Source organism: Sciurus carolinensis, chromosome 4 (assembly GCF_902686445.1).
Source record: "Sciurus carolinensis chromosome 4, mSciCar1.2, whole genome shotgun sequence".
NCBI classification, from domain to species: domain Eukaryota; kingdom Metazoa; phylum Chordata; class Mammalia; order Rodentia; family Sciuridae; genus Sciurus; species Sciurus carolinensis.
Window position 1 is genome coordinate 120,023 of NC_062216.1, and position 19,000 is coordinate 139,022.

The 19,000-nt window shown below is 50.5% G+C and overlaps 1 protein-coding gene across 9 annotated transcripts in view; it reads left to right on the plus strand.

Moving 5' to 3' along the window:
- Fbxo25 (F-box protein 25) overlaps positions 1-15,878 on the plus strand; it is a 49,609-nt gene extending 33,731 nt beyond the window's left edge. For 4 of the 9 annotated variants that reach the window (XM_047550313.1, XM_047550312.1, XM_047550315.1 and 1 more), the window contains exons 6-11: positions 2,869-2,962; positions 4,014-4,198; positions 10,234-10,416; positions 12,432-12,575; positions 14,826-14,852; positions 15,471-15,878. In XM_047550313.1, the coding sequence (XP_047406269.1) occupies positions 2,869-2,962; positions 4,014-4,198; positions 10,234-10,416; positions 12,432-12,575; positions 14,826-14,852; positions 15,471-15,560 (723 nt within the window). In that variant the 3' untranslated portion in view covers positions 15,561-15,878. Of the gene's footprint in view, positions 1-2,868; positions 2,963-4,013; positions 4,199-10,233; positions 10,417-12,431; positions 12,576-12,890; positions 14,853-15,470 lie in introns of all 9 variants that reach the window. The other 5 variants (XM_047550317.1, XM_047550319.1, XR_007108380.1 and 2 more) reach the window with 4 other exon arrangements.
- Positions 15,879-19,000: the final 3,122 nt, after the last annotated feature.

The window sequence follows — 19,000 nt, forward strand, 5'->3', positions numbered from 1 at the left end:
TCTCCATTTCCATCTGGGTTGTCACCAAAGGCTGCTTTTGTACACTGTTTTTTTATTCTGCACCTTCCCAAATTTGATTATTAGTTCTAGTAGGGTTTTTTTTTTAATTTTTAAATTTGTTCTGATTAGTTATACATGACAGTAAAATGTACTTTGATATATCTTACATAATGGGGTATAATTTCTCATTTTTCTGATTGTACATGTTATAGAATCACATTGGTCATGCAGTCGTATATGTACATGAGGTAATAATGTCTGTTTCATTCTACTATCCTTCCTATCCCCATAAGCCCTCCCCTCCCTTCACTCCCCGCTACCTAATCTAAAGTAAATCTATTCTTCCCTGTGCCCCTGCCCTTATTGTGAATTAGCATCCACATATCAGAGAAAACATTTGGCCTTTGGTTTTTGGGGATTGACTTATTTTGCTTAGCATGATATTCTCCAACTCCATCCATTTACCAGCAAATGCCATCATTTCATTTTTCTTTAAAGCTGAGTAATAGTCCATCATACACACACACACACACACAAACACACTGCATTTTCTTTATCCATTTATCTATTAAAGGACACCTAAGTTGGTTCCATAGTATAGCTATTGTGAATGGAGCTGCTATAAACATTGATGTGGCTGGGTGACTGTAGCATACTGAATTTAAAGTCTTTGGGTATAAACCGAGGAGTGGGATAGGTGGGTCAAAATGGTGGTTCTATTCCAAGTTTTCTGAGGAATCTCCGTACTGCTTTCCAGAGTGTCTGCACCAATCTGCAGTCCCACCAGCAATGTATGAGTGTACCTATTTCCCCACATACTTGCCAACATTTATTGTTACTTGTGTTCTTGATAATTGCCATTCTGACTGGAGTGAGATGGAATATTGATTTGCATTTCTCTAATTACTAGAGATGATGAACATTTTTTCATATATTTGTTGATCAGTTGTATTTCTTCTTCTGTGAAGTGTCTGTTCAGTTCCTTAGCCTCTAGTAGTATTTGGGAAGTGAGATCTTGTCATCTGACAACAGTGACAGTTCGACTTCCTCTGGTCCATTTGGGATTCCCTGGCTATGTGATTTACAGGACGGTGTTAACTGACAGTGCACAGTGGGCATCTGGTCCCATCTAGGCTCAAGAGCTCTCAGCTTCCCCTCCAGGATGCTGGTAGCTGTGGGTGTATGCTATGTTCTTCCGTCCCTCATGTGTCGAGGGCGTTTATCTTGAAAGGTGCTGACTTCATTGGATGCTCTGTCTTCTGTGTGGATTTTGTCTTTGGTGAGTGTGCATGCTTACTGACTGCCTTCCTGACCTTGGGGCAAGCCATCTTGATGTGCTCTGGCCCTAGTTGCTAGGGTTCTGTGGGCCTTTATCCCCAGGTTGCTGGCTGGTGGTGGTCTGTTGTGTCCTAGTCTGGTTTTGGCACCAGCGTCGTACTGGCCTCATAGAATGCGTTTAGAATAATTCCTCTCCTCCTTGGGGTAATCTGAGAAGAAGTGGAAATAGTTTTTCAAATGCTTGGCAGAAGTCAGCAGTGGAGCCATGTAGTCCTGAACTTTTCTGTGACAGGGATTTTATTCCTTGCTCAGGCTTGTTGCTGTTGGTCTGTGCAGGTTTTCTGTTTCTTGGTGATTCAGTCTTCATAAGTTGTGTGCCTCAGGAATTTCCTCTAGAAGACTGTAGAATGATCTGTCTGAAATTGTCACGGCTCCTTTTTTAGCCCAGACCTTGGCAACCATGAGCATTTTTGAGGAAACTAACTTCAGCCAATCAAGAGGTGGCTCAGGAAGCAGTGGCAACAGAAATGGATGTCAGCAGTGGCCCAGTGCACAAACTGTGGTGGGAAGGAGAACACATGGACTAGGGTGTGGGACTAGAGTCCTAGACCCTGGCAGTGAAGAGGTGGTGCAGCTTGCAGCACGCGGCAGGGAGAGGGCAGGAGGACAAGGGGGAGGGACAAGAGAATGGCAGCTTTACCCTGGGACTGAGATGTGCTGTCGAGGTTCAGGATGGTGGGAGAAGCATGCTGGGTTAAACTACAAAAGAAAACTCTGGGATGGATATGCAAACTTCCTTAAGTTCTAAAGGAAAACAGGGACTTTCTTTAAAAGGTCCCAAACAAAAACGTGTCATACAATTAAGGCCAAACCCATGTTGCTTCAGTAAAGATAGGCTGATGTGGCCAGAGGTTTCCAGATAGGATCAGAAAGCACAGCAACTCCAGGCTGCGCAGAAGCAGCACACCAGAACGCAGAAACTCTTGGGGCAGGGCAGTGGGCTCATACCAACAGACAGGAAGTGGAGGAGACGTGCAGAGGGAAGCTCAGCCCGTGATGCCAGTGTCGGGGAGGGTGCTGTGAGGCCAGGAGCAGGCAGGGTGGACCTGTGCATTCTCCATGCCTCAGAATGAGGACTGGGCCTAGCAGATCCCACGTGGTCCCTTACCCTGGGGCCCTTCATGTTCTGCCAGTGCTGCTGAAAGAGCTGGAACGTGGTGTAGCTTATGCCTTTCAGTTTCCAGAGGGGGGTGCTGTTGACTTTCTGACCGTGTGGTCAGCAGACAGCAGCGTCTGGGTGTGAAATAGCACCAGAGAGGGTCTGATGAGGGCAGGCACACACACTGCACCACTAGCCTTGTTGAGAGCCTGCACAGGCCTGGAGAGCAGGGGGCGCTCTGCACAGCAGTCTGCTGGAGTGCTCCTGGGGTTGGGCAGGCAGTAGCTGTTTCCTCCTTGGACGCAGACTGCCCCGGGCCCGGCCCGGAGCTTAGTCCCGGTGTCTCCCTTCTGCACTGTGCCACGTCACCATGTTTGTGTTCCATGTCGCATGGATCAGAATGCTTAGCTTCTTTTCCCTCTCTTCTTTAGCTGTTGCAGCTGATTGCAAAATCCCAGTTAACTTCATTAAGTGGTGTCGCACAGAAGAATTACTTCAACATTCTGGATAAAATTGTTCAAAAGGGTAAGACCATCACTGGGGTTTCCAGTAATTTGTATCCTAATTAGAAATTTAGGGCAAGAGGGGATTTTTCTCTTATCTTTTCCCCATATTTATGTAGTGAAAAACAATAATATAGACACCATGACAACGTCGACAGGAAGGTGGACTGTCCCCGTAGTCCCAGAGCTCCGTGGGCTGCTGGTTCCCTTACTGAAGTCTGTTTTGACACAGGAGAGCACCAGCCCCCAGGTCTAGAGCCGCCGTGCCTTCTTGTGGTCAGCCAGCCACCATTCACTTGGCTGAGTGGCTCCTCGAGCAGCAGGACTTGGGCATCACACAAGCCAATAATTCTGTAATAATTTTCTTTTTAATTTAATGAGCTTGCCTTTTTTAATTAGCAGCAGTCAGTAGAGGGAACTTTAAATTTCACTCTATTAGCTTAGTGCACATATCGACTTTATGACAATATATACAAGCCATTTTAAAATATCCCCTTTATGATAAGTACAAAGAAAGTGTATACTGACCATTTGAAAGGCAAAATTGTAGTTCCAGCCGAAGATTTGCTGATGAAATGTCAAAGGTCTTAAAAATCTCATTGTACTTGTGATATTTCAACAATGAAGCCACTTTGGGTTGTAATAGTAAAATTACACATGTTTTTATTTATCATGGTAAAATACACCTGACATTTACCACGGTAACATGTGAAGTGTACTGTTCAGCAGCATTGTGTGCATCACTACCGTCCATCTCGAGACCATCTTCACTGCCCAGTTGAACTCTGATCACATGGAACACTAATTCCTCTTCCTCCTCCCCAGCCCCTGACACCCACACCCTGTATTCTATCTGTGATTCCGATTGCTGGTACTTCCTGGAAGTGGAAGTGCACCATCTTTGTCCTTGTGAGACTGGCATTTACTCCACACAGGGTCTTCAGGGTTCATGCGTATGCAGCACCTCGGTCTTCCATCAGGCGAATGGGTCAGCGGACAGCTGGGCGTGAGGCTAGACCAGTGTAAAGTGGTGGTTCATTGCATTAGCCAGTAGCTTTGTTTTCCTGTTCCAGTGCTGTGTGACCACCAGAACCCTCGCCTAATCAAGAACCTCCTGCAGGATCTGAGCTCTACCCTCTGCACCCTTATTAGAGGGGTAGGGAAGTCAGTGTTGGTGGGCAACATCAACATTTGGATTTGCCGCTTAGAAACTGTCCTTAACTGGCAACAACAACTACAGAATCTTCAGATGACTAAGGTATGAATGTCTTTCTTCTTTTAAATATTTTTTAATTGACATGTAGTAACTATGTACTTATCTGTACAGTGTGGTGCTTCAATGTGTACAGTGCAACCATGTCAGGGTAAACAATGCCATTTCTTTGGGTTGGAAACACTCAGAATCCTCTCTGCTATCTGCTTTGAAATATTCAATTAAGTATTGTCAATCATCATTAACCTCCAGTGCCACAGAGCATGAGCAGTTACCCTCCTGTCCAGCAGCATCAGGACCTGTGACCTTCCTTCTCCATCCTCCTCCCCACCTATCCTGCTTGCTGGCAACCACTGTTCCTCTCTTCTGTGGATCAGCGTTCGCTTCCACAAATGAAAATATGTGGTACTTGTCCTTCTAATTTCACTTAATTATGTTCTAGTTCTGTCCATTTTGCTGCAAATGGCAGGATGCCATTCTCTTTGGGGCTGAACAGTATCCCACTGTGTATGCACCACATTTTCTTTATTCATTCATCAGTGGGCACCAACGTTGATGCGTATCATGGCTTTTGCAGTGGACATTCCCCCTCGTGGGCTTGCGTTCCTTTGGCTGTGTAGCCAGTGGTGGAGTGGCTGCATCTGTGGTAAATCTGTCTGAGGTTTGAGGGACCTACACACCATTCTCCGTGTGCAGCACGGTCTGTCAGCGTGGTTCATTGAAGAGGATCCCTTGTTCAGTGTGTACTCATGCTGCCTTTGTCAGAGCTCGCTGGCTGTGGACTCCAACGCTGGCTTCTGGGTTCTCTGTTCTGATTGTGTGTTGGGTCCTCCACTGACGATGTTTGGTTGCTGCTGTTTTGCATGGTCTCGAGACCAGGTGGAACAATGCCTCAGCCTCATGCTCTCTGCTCAGGATCACTGCTATTCAGGACTTTTAAGGTTTCGAGTGACTTTAGGAGTGGTTCTTCCCATTTGGAACTGTGTCGAGTCAGTAGGTGGTTTGGATGGTGCGAATATTTTAACATTTCGATTCTCCCAGCCCATGACCATGTGATAACTTTTCATTTTTTTCATGCCACTTCCATTTCTCTCATCATCAGATGAGAGAAACTTCTTAAGTTTCCTCATGAAGGTCGTCCTCCCCTTGGTTAAATTTGCTGGTAGGTGTTTTATTATTCATTTATTTTAGCTACTGTCAATAGGTTTGCTTTCTTGACTTTTTAGATATGAATTTCTTAGCCTAAGAATTATTACTGTTTTCATACTACAAAAGCCATTACCTCTTCCAAACATAAATGAGGCTTTTGAAACTTATCCTTGTGCAAACATTAATGGAATTGTTTTAAAACAGGATAGGACCAAAAGACCGTTCAGTGGCATATAGTGAATGGAATAATGACTATTATTATTATTGGAATGATAATCATTGAACAGGGCTGATCCTATGGAGTCCTGGATGGTAAATTATTTTATTTTTAAAGGACTGGTCCAGTCTAAAATAGCATTCAGTAAATTAAGGCTTAATTGTATTGCAAGTAATCTGGTTACTGCTTCTTGCTGTCCTTTTTCTCTGTGTGTGTGTGTGTGTGTGTGTGTGTGTACATGTGTGCATGTCATGTGTGAGGCAAATCTAGTCGTTTTTGATACTTTTTATTCTAATAACAAGGAAAAGATCTACTTATCTCTAGTGATACCATGAGCAGGAATTTACTGGATGTCCACCCTCAGGGTGTAAGTTGTGGCCTTGGTGGCACAAATGTGGTACTCCATATTTTCCTTTGTCAGGGTGATGATCATCTGCTACCACTGCATCTGTGTCCCTGGGAAGGGCCTTATTTTCAGGTGATCTGGAAAGCCTTGACTTGTGGTCATTTGCTTGCATTCGGGGTTTAGAGAAACCACAGTGAGTGTCGGGGGTGAGCCTGATGTTGCCGTCAGGGACCTGACGGCCACGGTGGTAAGAGCTCAGGCACGCTGATCACAGACACTGCACTGTGCTCCCTTTCTTGTACGTGGGACAGCCAGTGTTGAAAGCTCTGCACCATCTCCATCCCTGTGCACAGGTGAGTTGTGTCTGAGGCTTGCACCTGACATGTGGTTCTCCACACGCTCGGTCCCTGAGCCCTGTGTTCTAGCCCAGTTCTAGCTCCTCTGTGTGCTGTGAACCAGGGTTTTTAGTCAGGAACTCGGCAAAAGCCAGGAAGCAGCCTTTCTGTGCCTGCTGGCAAATGCAGGCAGGGCCTAGCTGCTGTGCAGACCTTGGAATGTGGATCAGTGGGAACAGAAGGCAGCTCCAGTGACAGGGCTGCGTTCAGCAGACAGCAAGGAGAGCAGGGAGTGTGGCGAGCGAGAGGGAGACAACCCTGCCGTGGGCTTCCTCACCTTGTTGTATTGGCACGGTGGGAGGAGGGGCAGTGGCAGCTGGGCCACTGTGCTGCCACGTGGCCAAGGACGAGGCCCTGAGGAGTGGGAGCAGTGACACAGGGCAGGCGCTGATGACTGTCCCCTCAGCTCTTGCTCTGGCATAGCTTCCCGTTCCCAGCACGCTCCCCAAGTGCTCCTCCTATGCCCCCAACACTTCCAGAGCGGAGGATGCATGTGGTGTGCACACCCTGCACCCATCCTGTCTCATGGTGAGTGATGTCTATTGTCAGAAGGGATGGAGGATTTTCACCTTTCTGGAAATGGCATTTGAGACCAGGGAAAGCTCTCCCTGTGTCAGAAACTTGCTGCAGGTGCAGACACCACACCATGTGAGCTGAACAGGGCTGAAACTGCTTAGTTCAAGGAGCTGCAGAGGAGGGCGGCTGGCTGCCTCCTGCTTGTCTGTTTCAGTTTTAAGGGGGAGGGTGGGACGAACAGCCAAGAGCCACAGAGGCCCGAGAGCCAGGGCACCTCTCCTCTCCATGCCCTGACGATGTCCCCACAAGTCTGGTGCTGGACCTCCAAAAGCAAGGGTGGCCTTGTGTGTGGTGCTGAAAGGCTCCTGAGAACTAGAGAAACCCCTTGTCCTTTCCGGGAGTCACAGGTGTGCAGCCCTGGGGAGAACCTGGGTTAGTTTTATGTGTGCATGTGGGGATCAACACCTGTCCCTTGTCATCAGAAGGTCCTCCACTGTGAGACATCATCACCCATGGAACTGAGTGATGTCTCACCCCAGGACAGATGCTTGCCTGTGTCCTTGTACCGCTGAGCCACTGTGCTCTGCTTGCCTCGCTTCCCCCTCAGGGGAGCGTGCCACTGCACAGCGTCCAGACAGCTGCTCGTCATCCCTCAGACCCAACCTGACACACCACCTGGTGGTGCCGAGAGAGCTGGGCCACCAGGACTAGAATTAAAGCCAATCATTCTGTGTTTGTATCGCCAAGGATCTCAGTATCGTCTACCTTTGTAAATGAATAGCTTCATTTTTATGACTTATCCCTAGAAAAAAGCAAACAGAGAACCAAAAATGACCGTAATCCTCCAAGTGCTTCCCTGGACCCAGCAGGGTGACACCGTGGGGTGGGTGGTCACCGTCCCTGCAGTGATGCAGTGATGCTGCCATAGCCAGATGGTACCAGAAGCTCCCCCTGGAATGTGTATGGCCACCAGCCGGGCAAGACGTGGGCTGGAACAGTGGTGTGCACAGGAGACCAGACCTCTCTGCTCTTCTCACACCAGCACACTGCCTCTCCAGCCACGTCTGAGGCAGCACCTTCCACGCTGTCTCCTTTTATCTCCAGGGCCCTGGCCACGTGGCACACACACGTATGGCATGTCCCTCACTGGGTCACACCCGCAGGAGCTGCTGTGCGCCTGCTCCAGGTGGGTGCTCCCAGCCAGCCTGGCATCACAACAGCGATGCAGTCGAGGGTGGCAGCAAGCGCAGCATCTCAGGAGCAAGGTGGTGTGTGGAGCATGGCCGTGACAGAAGCCACCAGGCGGTGTGCGCTGGCTGGGGCTCACGGGCAGTCTCAGGGCGGCACTGACCTGGAGCATTAGACAGCTTATCACTATGCCGCTCTCTTCAGGCCACCCGGAGGTCAGCCGGTTCACACAGCTCCTCAGTGTTGCAGAACTGGCTCCCGGGAGCTCGTCTGGACCCCAGCCTTTCCCAGCAAGGTCTCCAAGCCCAGAGGCCTGGGCAGCACCTACACGAGGGCTGATGCAAGACCTGGTGTGCAGGTTCCTGGGGTGCTGGGGAACAGGCCTGTGGGCTCTGAGGCAGGCAAGAGGGGAGAAAACAGTAAGCTGGTACCCTGGCCTTCCTGTGTGTGGGGCAGGATCTCTCAGGACCCTGAGGCAGCAAGCTCCATCCAGGCCACTGTTGTGCGTGCCAGTCCTCCGCTGCATATAGGGAACTGTGACTGTAGGGTTTCCAGAGGTGGGTTGTTGGCATTCACTGCAGCATGAAACCGTCCCACAACCAAAAGGGCCTTGCTCCTCAGTCAGCCAGGTCTGGCCAGCAAAGGGCTCTGTCTGCCACAGCAGTGTCCAGGAGGCCTTCCTACCTCACCTGCAAATGGCCCACATGTTTGTAGGCACAGTGGGGTCCTCACGCTGGACCCCCAGAAATGGATGCTATGCTGCCCCTCACCTCTGAACTTCACTGGTCCAGGACTGTCCATTGCTTTGTGCCTTAACCTTGATGGCATGGCCAGAAGGACAAACTCAAGAAGTACCCCTACTCGGGTCAGCTTATGCATGCTGCCTCCTGTGGGACTCTGCCCATGCTGGACAGGAGGGATGGGACTGGCTGCCACTTGAGCCACAAGCACTTGGCTCACCAGTAGCAAGTGTGGCTCACCCATTCTTGTGTCCAAAGAATGTTTGCTGGGAGCCTGCAGGCACCATGCGGGGGGACCACAGCCAGGGTGGAGCTTCTGCCGTGGACACCTCCTGGTCCCGTCAGCAGAGAAGGCAGAAACAAACCTCATGGTCCTGTCCAGAACCTCAGGTCATGGTGTCCCCTGCAAGAACAGGATGACGATGGCAAGAATGGTGTGTTGGCACCTGCCCTTCACTGCACTCCCAGAGATCCAGTGACTTCCTGAACCAAGCCTGAAGCTAATTCATTCTGTAAAACCAGATGCTCAGAGTCCACGTATGCAGGACTGTGGGAAGAGTGCCAGCTGTCTTCACAGTAGAGGGCTGTGACCAGTGGGGGGAGAAGCAGGAAGCACAACCAGCGTACCACGGACCCAGGCACCACCTCAGGCAGGACAGCAGCTGGGACCTGGCGTTAGGAAGAGGTGCTTCTGGGGAGGGGGTGGGAACAACTGGACCGAGGCCCAAAGAGCCCACGACAGCTGAGCCCAAACCCCACTAGGCGCCTGCTCAGCCTCAGGGGAGCTGAGCCAGCCCAGCACACAGGCCTCACACTGTCCCTGCCTCTGCCTTCCTGCATCCCCTTAAGCACAGGCGTGACATGCTTATGCTCAAGCTGCTTGAAGGGAGGATGTGGCTTTGCAGGTGTGTGTGGAGGGGGGAGCTCACACAGGCTGGCAGCCAGAAGGGGGCACCTTGGGTTTGCAGGGTGAGCATAGAAGTGGAGCATATGGCAGGCGGCTGTGGCTAACTGCAGCATCCAGTGGAGACCCACTGCTGTGTGATGTGACACGGCCTCACCACCACACACCTGTGCCTCAGACATCAGGCTGCACCCCCACACACGGGTTAGTGTTGCTTGTCAGTTACACCTTAATGAGGAGAAGTAAAACTTTAAACAATAGGTAAAATAAAGCTGGGGGGGCTGTGAAGACACTGCCCCTGAAGCACATGCTGATGGCATCAGCACTTGCCCTGCTTGGAGCCTCCATCTCCCAGGCATGCCCTGAAAGGACAGTGAAACTCAGCTGAGTGTGGACACAGCTGATGTGCAGCCTCCCAGCAGAGCGATTCCCTGAGGTGCCAGCCCTGCCCCAGGTCGCCATGCGGGCTCTGCTCACCACACAGGTGCGGCCCACCATCCGAGGAGGGCCGGTGCCTCCACCTTCTTGGGTGTCTCCCAGGCACAGCTGTGCTTTGTGAGCACAGCTGTGCTTTGTGAGCACAGCTGCTGCTCCTCCACAAGGTGCTGTCCGTGTTTCCTTCCAGCAGGTGAACGACGGCCTCACCCTCAGCGACCTGCCGTTGCACACACTGAGCAACATCCTCCATCGCTTCTCAGATGGGTGGGACGTTGTCACCCTGGGCCAGGTGACACCCACCCTGTACGTGCTTAGCGAAGACAGGCAGCTATGGAAGAAGCTGTGTCAGTACCATTTTGCTGAAAAGCAGGTGAGCATGTGCATGGCGCATTGGCTGCAGAAGCCGGTGCGCCCCCTCCCCACCCTGGTCTGCCCTGGACCCCTGGAGAGGAGGGCCAAGGCTCCACTTCTGAGCACCAGGATGATCAAGCTGGTATTCTCCGTATTCAAAAAGAACCATTATCTGAAAATCACCCACAAACAAGCATCACAGCCAGAGCCATTCTCTGTCCCACCTGCTGGTGACAAGAGGGCCCCTCTCATTTGACTAGATGATCTCCAGCTCTGCCTTTCACCAAGCTGTGTGTCCTGGAAAAGCCTCACGGCTCTGGGAGGCCTAGCTTCCTGCCCCGATTTGTGGCTCTCACTGGAGAGTCCCAGGCGCGTACTTGTGGTTCAGGATGGCCAGCAGAGGGCCTTCCTGTGGGTGGACAGGCCTCACCAGTACTGCTTCTGAGCCTCTGCAGAGCCTCAGCCTCCCTCACCCTGCACCCGGGAGGGCAGATGACACCAGAGTCCGATTAAGTAGAGTGAGCACTAGGTGTGTGCAGGTGTGGGACAGAACATGCACTTTCACAGGCACGCACAGGGCAGGGCCAGGTGTGGCTTAGTCACAGTGAGACCCTGAAAAACACACAGGCATATTAGAAATGTGTGAAGAGGGCACAGGTGGGAAGCAAGGTGGGAACCGAGAGACATGAACTTGGACCAATCATCTCAAGTGACCAACGGGCTTGACTTGACCTCCCGAGGTGAGTGCAGGATTCAGGTCAGAAAGCTGGTGAGTTGGCTGCTCCCGTGGGCATGGCTAGGCCCCACGCTGGCAGGAGAGGAGGCGACCAAGCTTGCATTTATTCCGAGAACTGATGTTTACAGCCAGACCTCTAAGGACTTCCCTTTACTTTTCAAGCTGCCCTGGTGTGACAAGAAGCAGATTTCCTCACTGACTCCATCATAATTTGCAAAGTCCCCAGGAGCAGGTCCCAGCACCAGTATGCAGTGAAGCATTGCTCTCATGTGTAAGAGCGCACAGAGGGCACTGTGGTGCGCACAGAGGGCAGGCCCGACGAGCCGCGGCCCCGGGCTCACCCCGGGTTTCTGCAGGCACAGAGCTGCCTCTCTTCCCACAACCCAGATCTCTCGGTAGTGTCCCTGCCACCTTTGAAATGCTGTTGCTTTGTGTGGCTGTCCCTGCCACCAGTGTGGGGGCAGCATCGTCACCCCCACATCTGCTTTCTGTCCCTAGACGTCCCTGTCCTGGACGTCTGGCTTCTTGCCCTCAGCTCATTGGCTTTATGAACTGGAGCTTCCTTCCCTCCAGGCTGAATGACAGTCCGCTCTGTGGATACCTGGGGTGTTGTTCATCCACTCCTCAGTGGGGGATGCTGGCTTTGTGTCCACCCTGTGCTATTGTAATTGCTTACCTCCAGGTCTGTGGTCATGCTCTCCTTTTTCTGGGGCATGTCCCTAGGACTGGGGCTGCTGGCCAGGCATGCTGTGTTTGACCTTCGGGGAAACCGCCTGGCGGCTTTCCATGGTGGCCACACTTGACCACTTGACTGCCAGCAGCAGTGTGTGAGGTTCCCGCAATTGCTGCCATCCTGGGCTGTGTGTGAGTGGGGTTGCACCCAAGGTCCCTGGCTGGTCGGGCACCTCTTCAAGAGGACACAGGCACTATGTATCTTCTGAGAAAAACATCTTTTCATCCTGTTGCCCATTCTTCCATGGGGCTGTCTTTGTACTGAGTGTGAGTATTCTCCATGTACTCTGCATACAAGTCTCTTATCAGGCAGATGACAGGAGTTGCTTATTTTATGCATCGTGGACATCATGCCAGTGCTGGGTTTTCAAACCCGTCACACAGCTGCATGGTATCAGTATACAGGTATCTCACCATTGACTTGTCCCTTATTGGTATAATCCCAGTAAGTTTAAATTCAAATAATTGTTGCATGAACAATTATTTGCCTTTTAAAAATAGTTTCATCCTTCATATTCTGTTTTGGAAGTTATCTGCCAATTCTGAACTGAATTTTATTTGTTTAGTTTTGTAGACATTTGATCCTTTCAGAAAAAGGACACGTGGAATGGAAGTTGATGTATTTCACGCTTCAGAAGCATTACCCGACCAAGGAGCAGTATGGAGACACACTGCAGTTTTGCCGGCACTGCAGCATCCTCTTCTGGAAGGTAATCATTTAAGAATCCCCTGGAGTGTGAGGGCTGGAATTCAGCAGAACAAATTTTAAGTGCAAAGGTAAGAATAAAATGGAAAATGCTGTCTGGGTGTGTTTCACCAGCACTGGGAGGGGCACAGGTGTGGGTGAGAATGCACACCTTGTGTCCAGTCAGCCTGCTGAAGACTGAGGTGCCACGTCCTCTCCCCATGGACATCAGTGACAGGAGTGGGACAGAGCAGGGGCGGTGCCTCAGCATCCAGCCTAGAGAGAGCCAAGTGTGAGAGGAAGCGTGGGCTCCAGAATACACCTTTGCTTTCCTCTCTAGCTTGTCAGAACATAACAGGAAGGTCGTTACTTATCAGCAAGGCTTTGGTGAAAGACTCAGCAGCATCATCTACTCATCTACAGCATCTTCTGCGTCCAGAGAGCAAAGCTGGACCCCGTGGCCTGTTGCCTCCTGTTGTTTTAGACACAGTTCCCACTTTCCAGTGACACGCTTTCTGTACGCAGGGACCAGCCCTGGGGGCCCCTGCTTTGGCATGATTTGTTTTCTTAATGCGTTAATGTTTCACCCTGGGATGCATTTCTGTGGTGTACCTGGCTTTTGATGGTGTTTGATCTTGAGGCCTCAGTGGGGAAAAGGCGTTCACACTGTGGAAGCTGATGGCTGAGGTGCAGCCAGCCCCGACCCACTGCCCACCCACTGCCCAGGGGCCCCTCCCAGCTGCTCCCCGGACTGGATGAGAATTGGCCTCTCCCCGGAACAGGGGTCTGGCTTCTGACCTCTCTGAGTTGAGGGCAGCTGCAGATCCTGCTCTGACTGGCCTTTTGTTTTACATTTATCTAAACATTATCATATGGGTCACAGGCAAGCTCTAGATTGTTGGGAAAGAGACAGCTGCTTTCATTTCAAAGTCTACGGATGACACTCTGTCCTGTTAGGATGATCCACAGCTGAGTGGAGAATGTAAGTGGGCTTTTCTCTCATGTTGTTTAACAGGGCTTTACTTACTTCGTCAGAGATAAGCCGGCCATCTGCAGTTGCCGAGGCTCAGCAAGGACAGTGTAGGAGGTTCTGTTAGTTCAGGTTTACTGTCTGGTGTTGGAGTGTGCCTTCCCTTGTCCTCAAAATCGAAAGCAGTACAATTTTACTCCAGAATGCTCTCGAGAGCAGGGAACATATTGTGTCCAGATTCATCCTCCGTCTTGGGTGGTCTCAGGGACCAGGAGAGAGTGTTTCTCTGTTCCCGCTCCCTGTTCGTGGGCATGAAGGAACATGCCAGTGTCTTGGGCTGAAAGGAGAGGACACGCGGAGCAGCTCTCATCCCGCTGTGAGCCGGGCAGTGCTCGGGGGCTTCTGTAAATCGCTCACACCCTTGAGAACATGAGGACACAGCCTGAGCCTATTACTTGATTTCATAGAAATGCTGGAAGTAATGGTACTTTTATGGGGAATACTATTTATGGGCTAGAAGGCTTTCAGCTCAGTATAAAACAGTCAACACTCTTATGAGAATCTGTGAGAATATTGGAGCTCTCCCTGTCTGCTAAGTAATTAACGAAGAAACACACACTTTCTCCTTAGCTCTGTGGTTAGGCAGTGAGAGAGGTGCTGCTTAAGTTTCCTGAGACAGGACACTAGGCAAGATGCCTGTGGGCTCCAGGAGCAGAGCTGTGGTCAAAGCCTAAGGCAAGACAGGCCCAACTGTCTAGCACCCAGAGTCTGGGGAACATCTCCTGAGCAGACTGACCAGCCACCCCTACTCATGGACAGGGAGAATGTGGGAACTCTCCAGCTGGGCCAGGAGCACAGTGCTCGCAGCCTGTGGGCAGCAGCAGGCTTGCCGATCCTCCCTGCAGAGGCTGAATGCACAGCTGCAGGACACATTATTTAGCATGGAGTAGACCCTCAGGGAAACAGAGGGATAAAGGACTTTCTCCCAAAGACCCTTGCATATTGAAATACTAGCCTTGCTTTATGCTTCTTTGTGAACAGTTTTGAAGATCATCACAGAGGCCTCATGAGTTTTCAATTTGAGAGACTGAAAGGAAATGGAAGTGTCTCTCTTTGTCCCAAGACTGTCTTCACTTGTATGGGATTTGGGGTGTCTGGTGGTGCCAGTCTTCCTATACTTCATGTTGACCTGATGTTTTCATTTTCATGAATAAGCTGCACAGACCTGAACGGCCACACAACTCTATCTAACCAGTCTTTCCTTCTCCCCTCCACTGCCTCCCGCGGTCCTTTCTGCGTGCTAAGGACTACCATCTCGCTTGGCTCCTGAAGGTACTGCCCTATCTCCACTGTGCTGCTCATGCCCTCTCCTCGCCCTGCCTGGCAATGGCCTTGCTCAGGTTCCTGCTGTCAGGAAAACTGTGGACTCATCCATAAAAACATGCCTCAGGGTCCTGGGGGCTGGAGAGCCCAGTGCTGGCCCCATGTGACCTTACAGAGAGGACATCAGCTTCTCCACAGGCTTGCTTTTCTTTTTTCACTTCTGAACCACAGTTCTGTCTCCTTGGCTGTGGGCAGCATTGGGCAGCACTCCCTGGGGTCTCTCCATCCCTGCTGAATAGAAGGTCCAGGTTTGCAGAGTCCAGCTACTCCCCTGGCCTGTGCCCAGTGGAGGGATCCCAACAGCAAGGTCTGCAAGGACCAGGAGGACAGGGGCGGGAGGGGGCAGAGAGACCAGCAGCCTCTGCACCAGCAGCTCCTCACACTTGGAGTAGCCCTGGTGTCCTGCTCCACCTGAAGGTCTCGGGAATCCACCAACCAGGTGCTGTGGCAGTTCTCAGCACCGCTGGGTGAGGTCAGGGTCCCCTTTGCCAAGTGCTGATGGCTTCTCTGCAGCTGTGACTAATGGTGGTGGTGGCAGGTATCCTAACCCAGCTCCCCTCCCTGCAGGACTCGGGTCACCCCTGCACGGCAGCTGACCCGGACAGCTGCTTCACGCCCGTGTCCCCACAGCACTTCATCGATCTCTTCAAATTCTAAAGGCAGCCCCACCCTGCTGTCCCCGTCAGATGTGCACACGATGCGTTCTGTGCTCAGCTGGTGGTAAGTGTTCTCCGTGACCAAAAGCCGTACCAGGTCTACGACTGGCAGGCCTGTGAGGCCTATGCTTCAGAAAGAACTGGAAAGAATGTGAAAAACTGCCGCTCTGGGGCTGTGCAGCAGGAACACATCATCGTTCCTTTCTGTCTCTGAAGGAGTCAGGGACCCAAGAAAATCATTTCTGTCCTTCCTTTTAAACTTCTTCTAAGCCTCTTAAAATTTGCAATTTTGTATATTTATAAATTGAATCAAAAATGATTTTTGGTTTTCAACTCTATATTCTGTGCTAAACTGATACACATGACCAAGAATATACTTCTGGGGTGTACAGTGACAGTTTCCCATCTTCCATCCATAGGGGAGGAGGACAGAACACTGATCCTTGTGAATATGTTATAAAAATAAATAAATAAATATCACGTGCAACGTACTTTCACAACTGCGTTGGCCGTGCCAGGAGAGTCCTCCAGGACCAGATGAACCTAGGGAAGCACTCGGCACATTCCGTTGGGGTGGCATCAGCCAGGCTGTGGACCGTGTCTACTGTCCCTAGCCAACTACGGCTGCCTCTGTGCCCTGGGCGCCCTTGCTGAGGGACCCAAGCCCAGGAGGAAGCCTCTGCAAAGAAGGGTGGTGAGCAGCCAGCACTGGTGGGAAGACGGCTGCCACAGGCAAAGCGATGCACTCATGGTCCTGAGGTGGCTTCGCTAGGTGTGCATCCTACTGAAGAAGGTCGGTAGTGTTGATATCCTTATTTCCATCTAAGGAGTTTTATTTTTAAAGTAAAGCATGCCCATTTTAGAAAATATTGAAAACAAAAGTATGTAAAAAAAAATTATAAAACCACCCGTGTTTCCACCATGCAAAGATGACTGTGCTTGCTAAAAATACAGATAACTGTCCTTCAGCAGCTGCCTTGTGGAACTGCACCACTGTGCATCATCTCTGCATGATTGGGAGACATTGACAGATGGCTTTTTAAAAACTTCTTTCCCCTGAGCACAGTGGCACACTCCTGCAATCCCAGCTACTTGGGAGGCTGAGCAGGAGGATCACAAGTTCGAGGGCAGCCTGGGCAACCTAGCAAGAGCCCACATCAAAATGTTAAGAAATCTAGGGATATAGCTCGGTGGTAGAGTGCTTGCATGAGGCCTCAGGTTTGATCCCCAGCACTGCAAAAACAAACAAAAAAACAAAAACAACAAAAAAACTAAGCATGTTAAAATTTGTGAATAGGCGTAACAGATTTTGGATCTTCAGCCCTTCATTCTGTGCTGAGCTGACTCAAAAGCTCAAGAACAGTTCCTTAAGTCAGTTTGAGGGTTCCCTTCAGACCCCTAGGCCTCTGGGTATAGGCCTGGAATGGAGCTTTTCTTGAAATCATTAGCACCCTATCTACCGTAACCAGAAGCATCTACCTGTGTCTTGAAGCCCTGGCTCCCTTGGCTACCCAACCCAAGGGTGGAGCAGCTTTGGCTCTCAGCATGCAAGCATGACCTTCTGTAAAGGTCGGCAGTGGGCAGCACCTGGCCCTGCACTGGGCTCTGTGTGGGGCAACCCAGCAGCAGGACCAAGGCGACCAGCAGGTCTCCAGTTGCCCTTGTTCTGAGATGTGCTGTGCCATGCCATGAGGGGCATTATGTTCTCTGTGTGTTTTCTCTTTGGTGTGGTCTTGCACATATTGATTTTTTTCTTGAAAGGATATTAACCTGAAGTTGCAGTCCTTTCCCCCAGCTGGTCATACCTGTTATTTGTTACAGTGCTTTTCAGCTGTGCCAGGAACCACATGTACCTGCATTAAAACGTGCATGAGGGGCCGCGGTTGTAGCTCAGTGGTGGAACGCTTGCCTAGCAGGTACAACGCACTGGGTTCAATTCTCAGCACCACATATAAATAAGTAAAAATAAAGGTCCATTGACAACTTAAAAATTAAAAAAAAAAAAAGTGCATGAATTGAGCAATTTCTCTCAGAAAAAAATCACACTCCCCTGTAGGGACCCACTGGGGCGGCCCTCCTGTGCCTAGAGCCATGTGGCCAGCTTGTGTCCTCAAGGCCCATCTGTTACATGTCAGCTTCCCTTTTTTTTTTGGTACCAGGGATTGAACCTGGGGGCGCTTAACCACTGAGGCACATCCCAGCCCTTTTTATTTTATATTTTATTTAGAGCCAGGTCTCACTAAGTTGCTTATGACCTCACTAAGTTGCTGAGGCTGGCTTTGAACTCTCAATTCTTTTGCCTCAGCCTCCCAAGCTGCTGGGATTACAGGCGTGAGATACCACACTGCTTTCCTTTTTTTTTTTTAATTTACTTTAATGTGGTGCTGAGAATCGAACCCAGTGCCTCACACATGTGAGGCAAGCACTGTACCACTGAGCCACAACCCCAGCCCAACTTACCTTCATTTTTAAGGCTGAGTTAAATTCCCCTGTGTGGCCATCCCATGTCCTGTCTATTCCTTCATTCATAGTGGACACTTGGGTATATCCATCTGATGGCTGCTGGAAACACAATGTGTGGATCTCCCTTTAAGACCCTGCTCTGGCTTCTTGTGGGCACATACCCTAAGTGGGATTGCTGGCTCATGTGCTATTCTAGTCAGCTTGCACGTCACTGAGACCAGAATACCTGATAAGAACACCTTAGAGGAGGAAAGACTGGGGCTCACAGTTTTGGAGGGTCAGTTCATAGATGATGACCCATTGCTCTGGGCCCGAGGAGAGGAGCACATCCAGTGCAGGAGAGCTGCTCAGCTCATGGCAGCCTGAAGTGGACCCACCTCGTCCAGCCATGCCCTCCAGATTCAACTAGGATGAAGGGACCAGGTTACACTCTCCCCTCTGCATCATTTCTCAATCTCCCACCTCACATCCAAACCAGAACACAAGGTAGTTGTGATTTTTTTCCCAGTAGTGGGGATTGATCCCAGCAACACTCTACCGCTGGGCTACACCCCTTGCCCTTCTTGAAATTTTCAAAACAGATCTCAGTAAGTTTCCTGGACTGGCCTCAAATTTCCATCTTCCTGCCTGGGCCTCCTGAATAGCTGGAATCACAGGTGTGCACCACTGTGCCAGTTGTAAATGTATTTTTAATGTTCTGAGTAATGGTCAACTGTATTCCACAGTGACTGCACCATTTGACACCCACCAACAGTGTTCATACAAGGGTTCCACGTGTTTTTGACGGTCACCATCTGAGTGAGTGTGAGGTGGTATCTTGTTATGGTTTTGATCTGAATTCCTAATGACTAGGGATACTGAACATCTTGCTGTGAATTTGGTGGCCACTTGTGTCTTCCTTGGAGAAACGTCTGCTCAGGCACCCTGCCCATCTCTTGATCAGGCTTTGTGTGAGTCCCTCACCTATTATGGATGTTA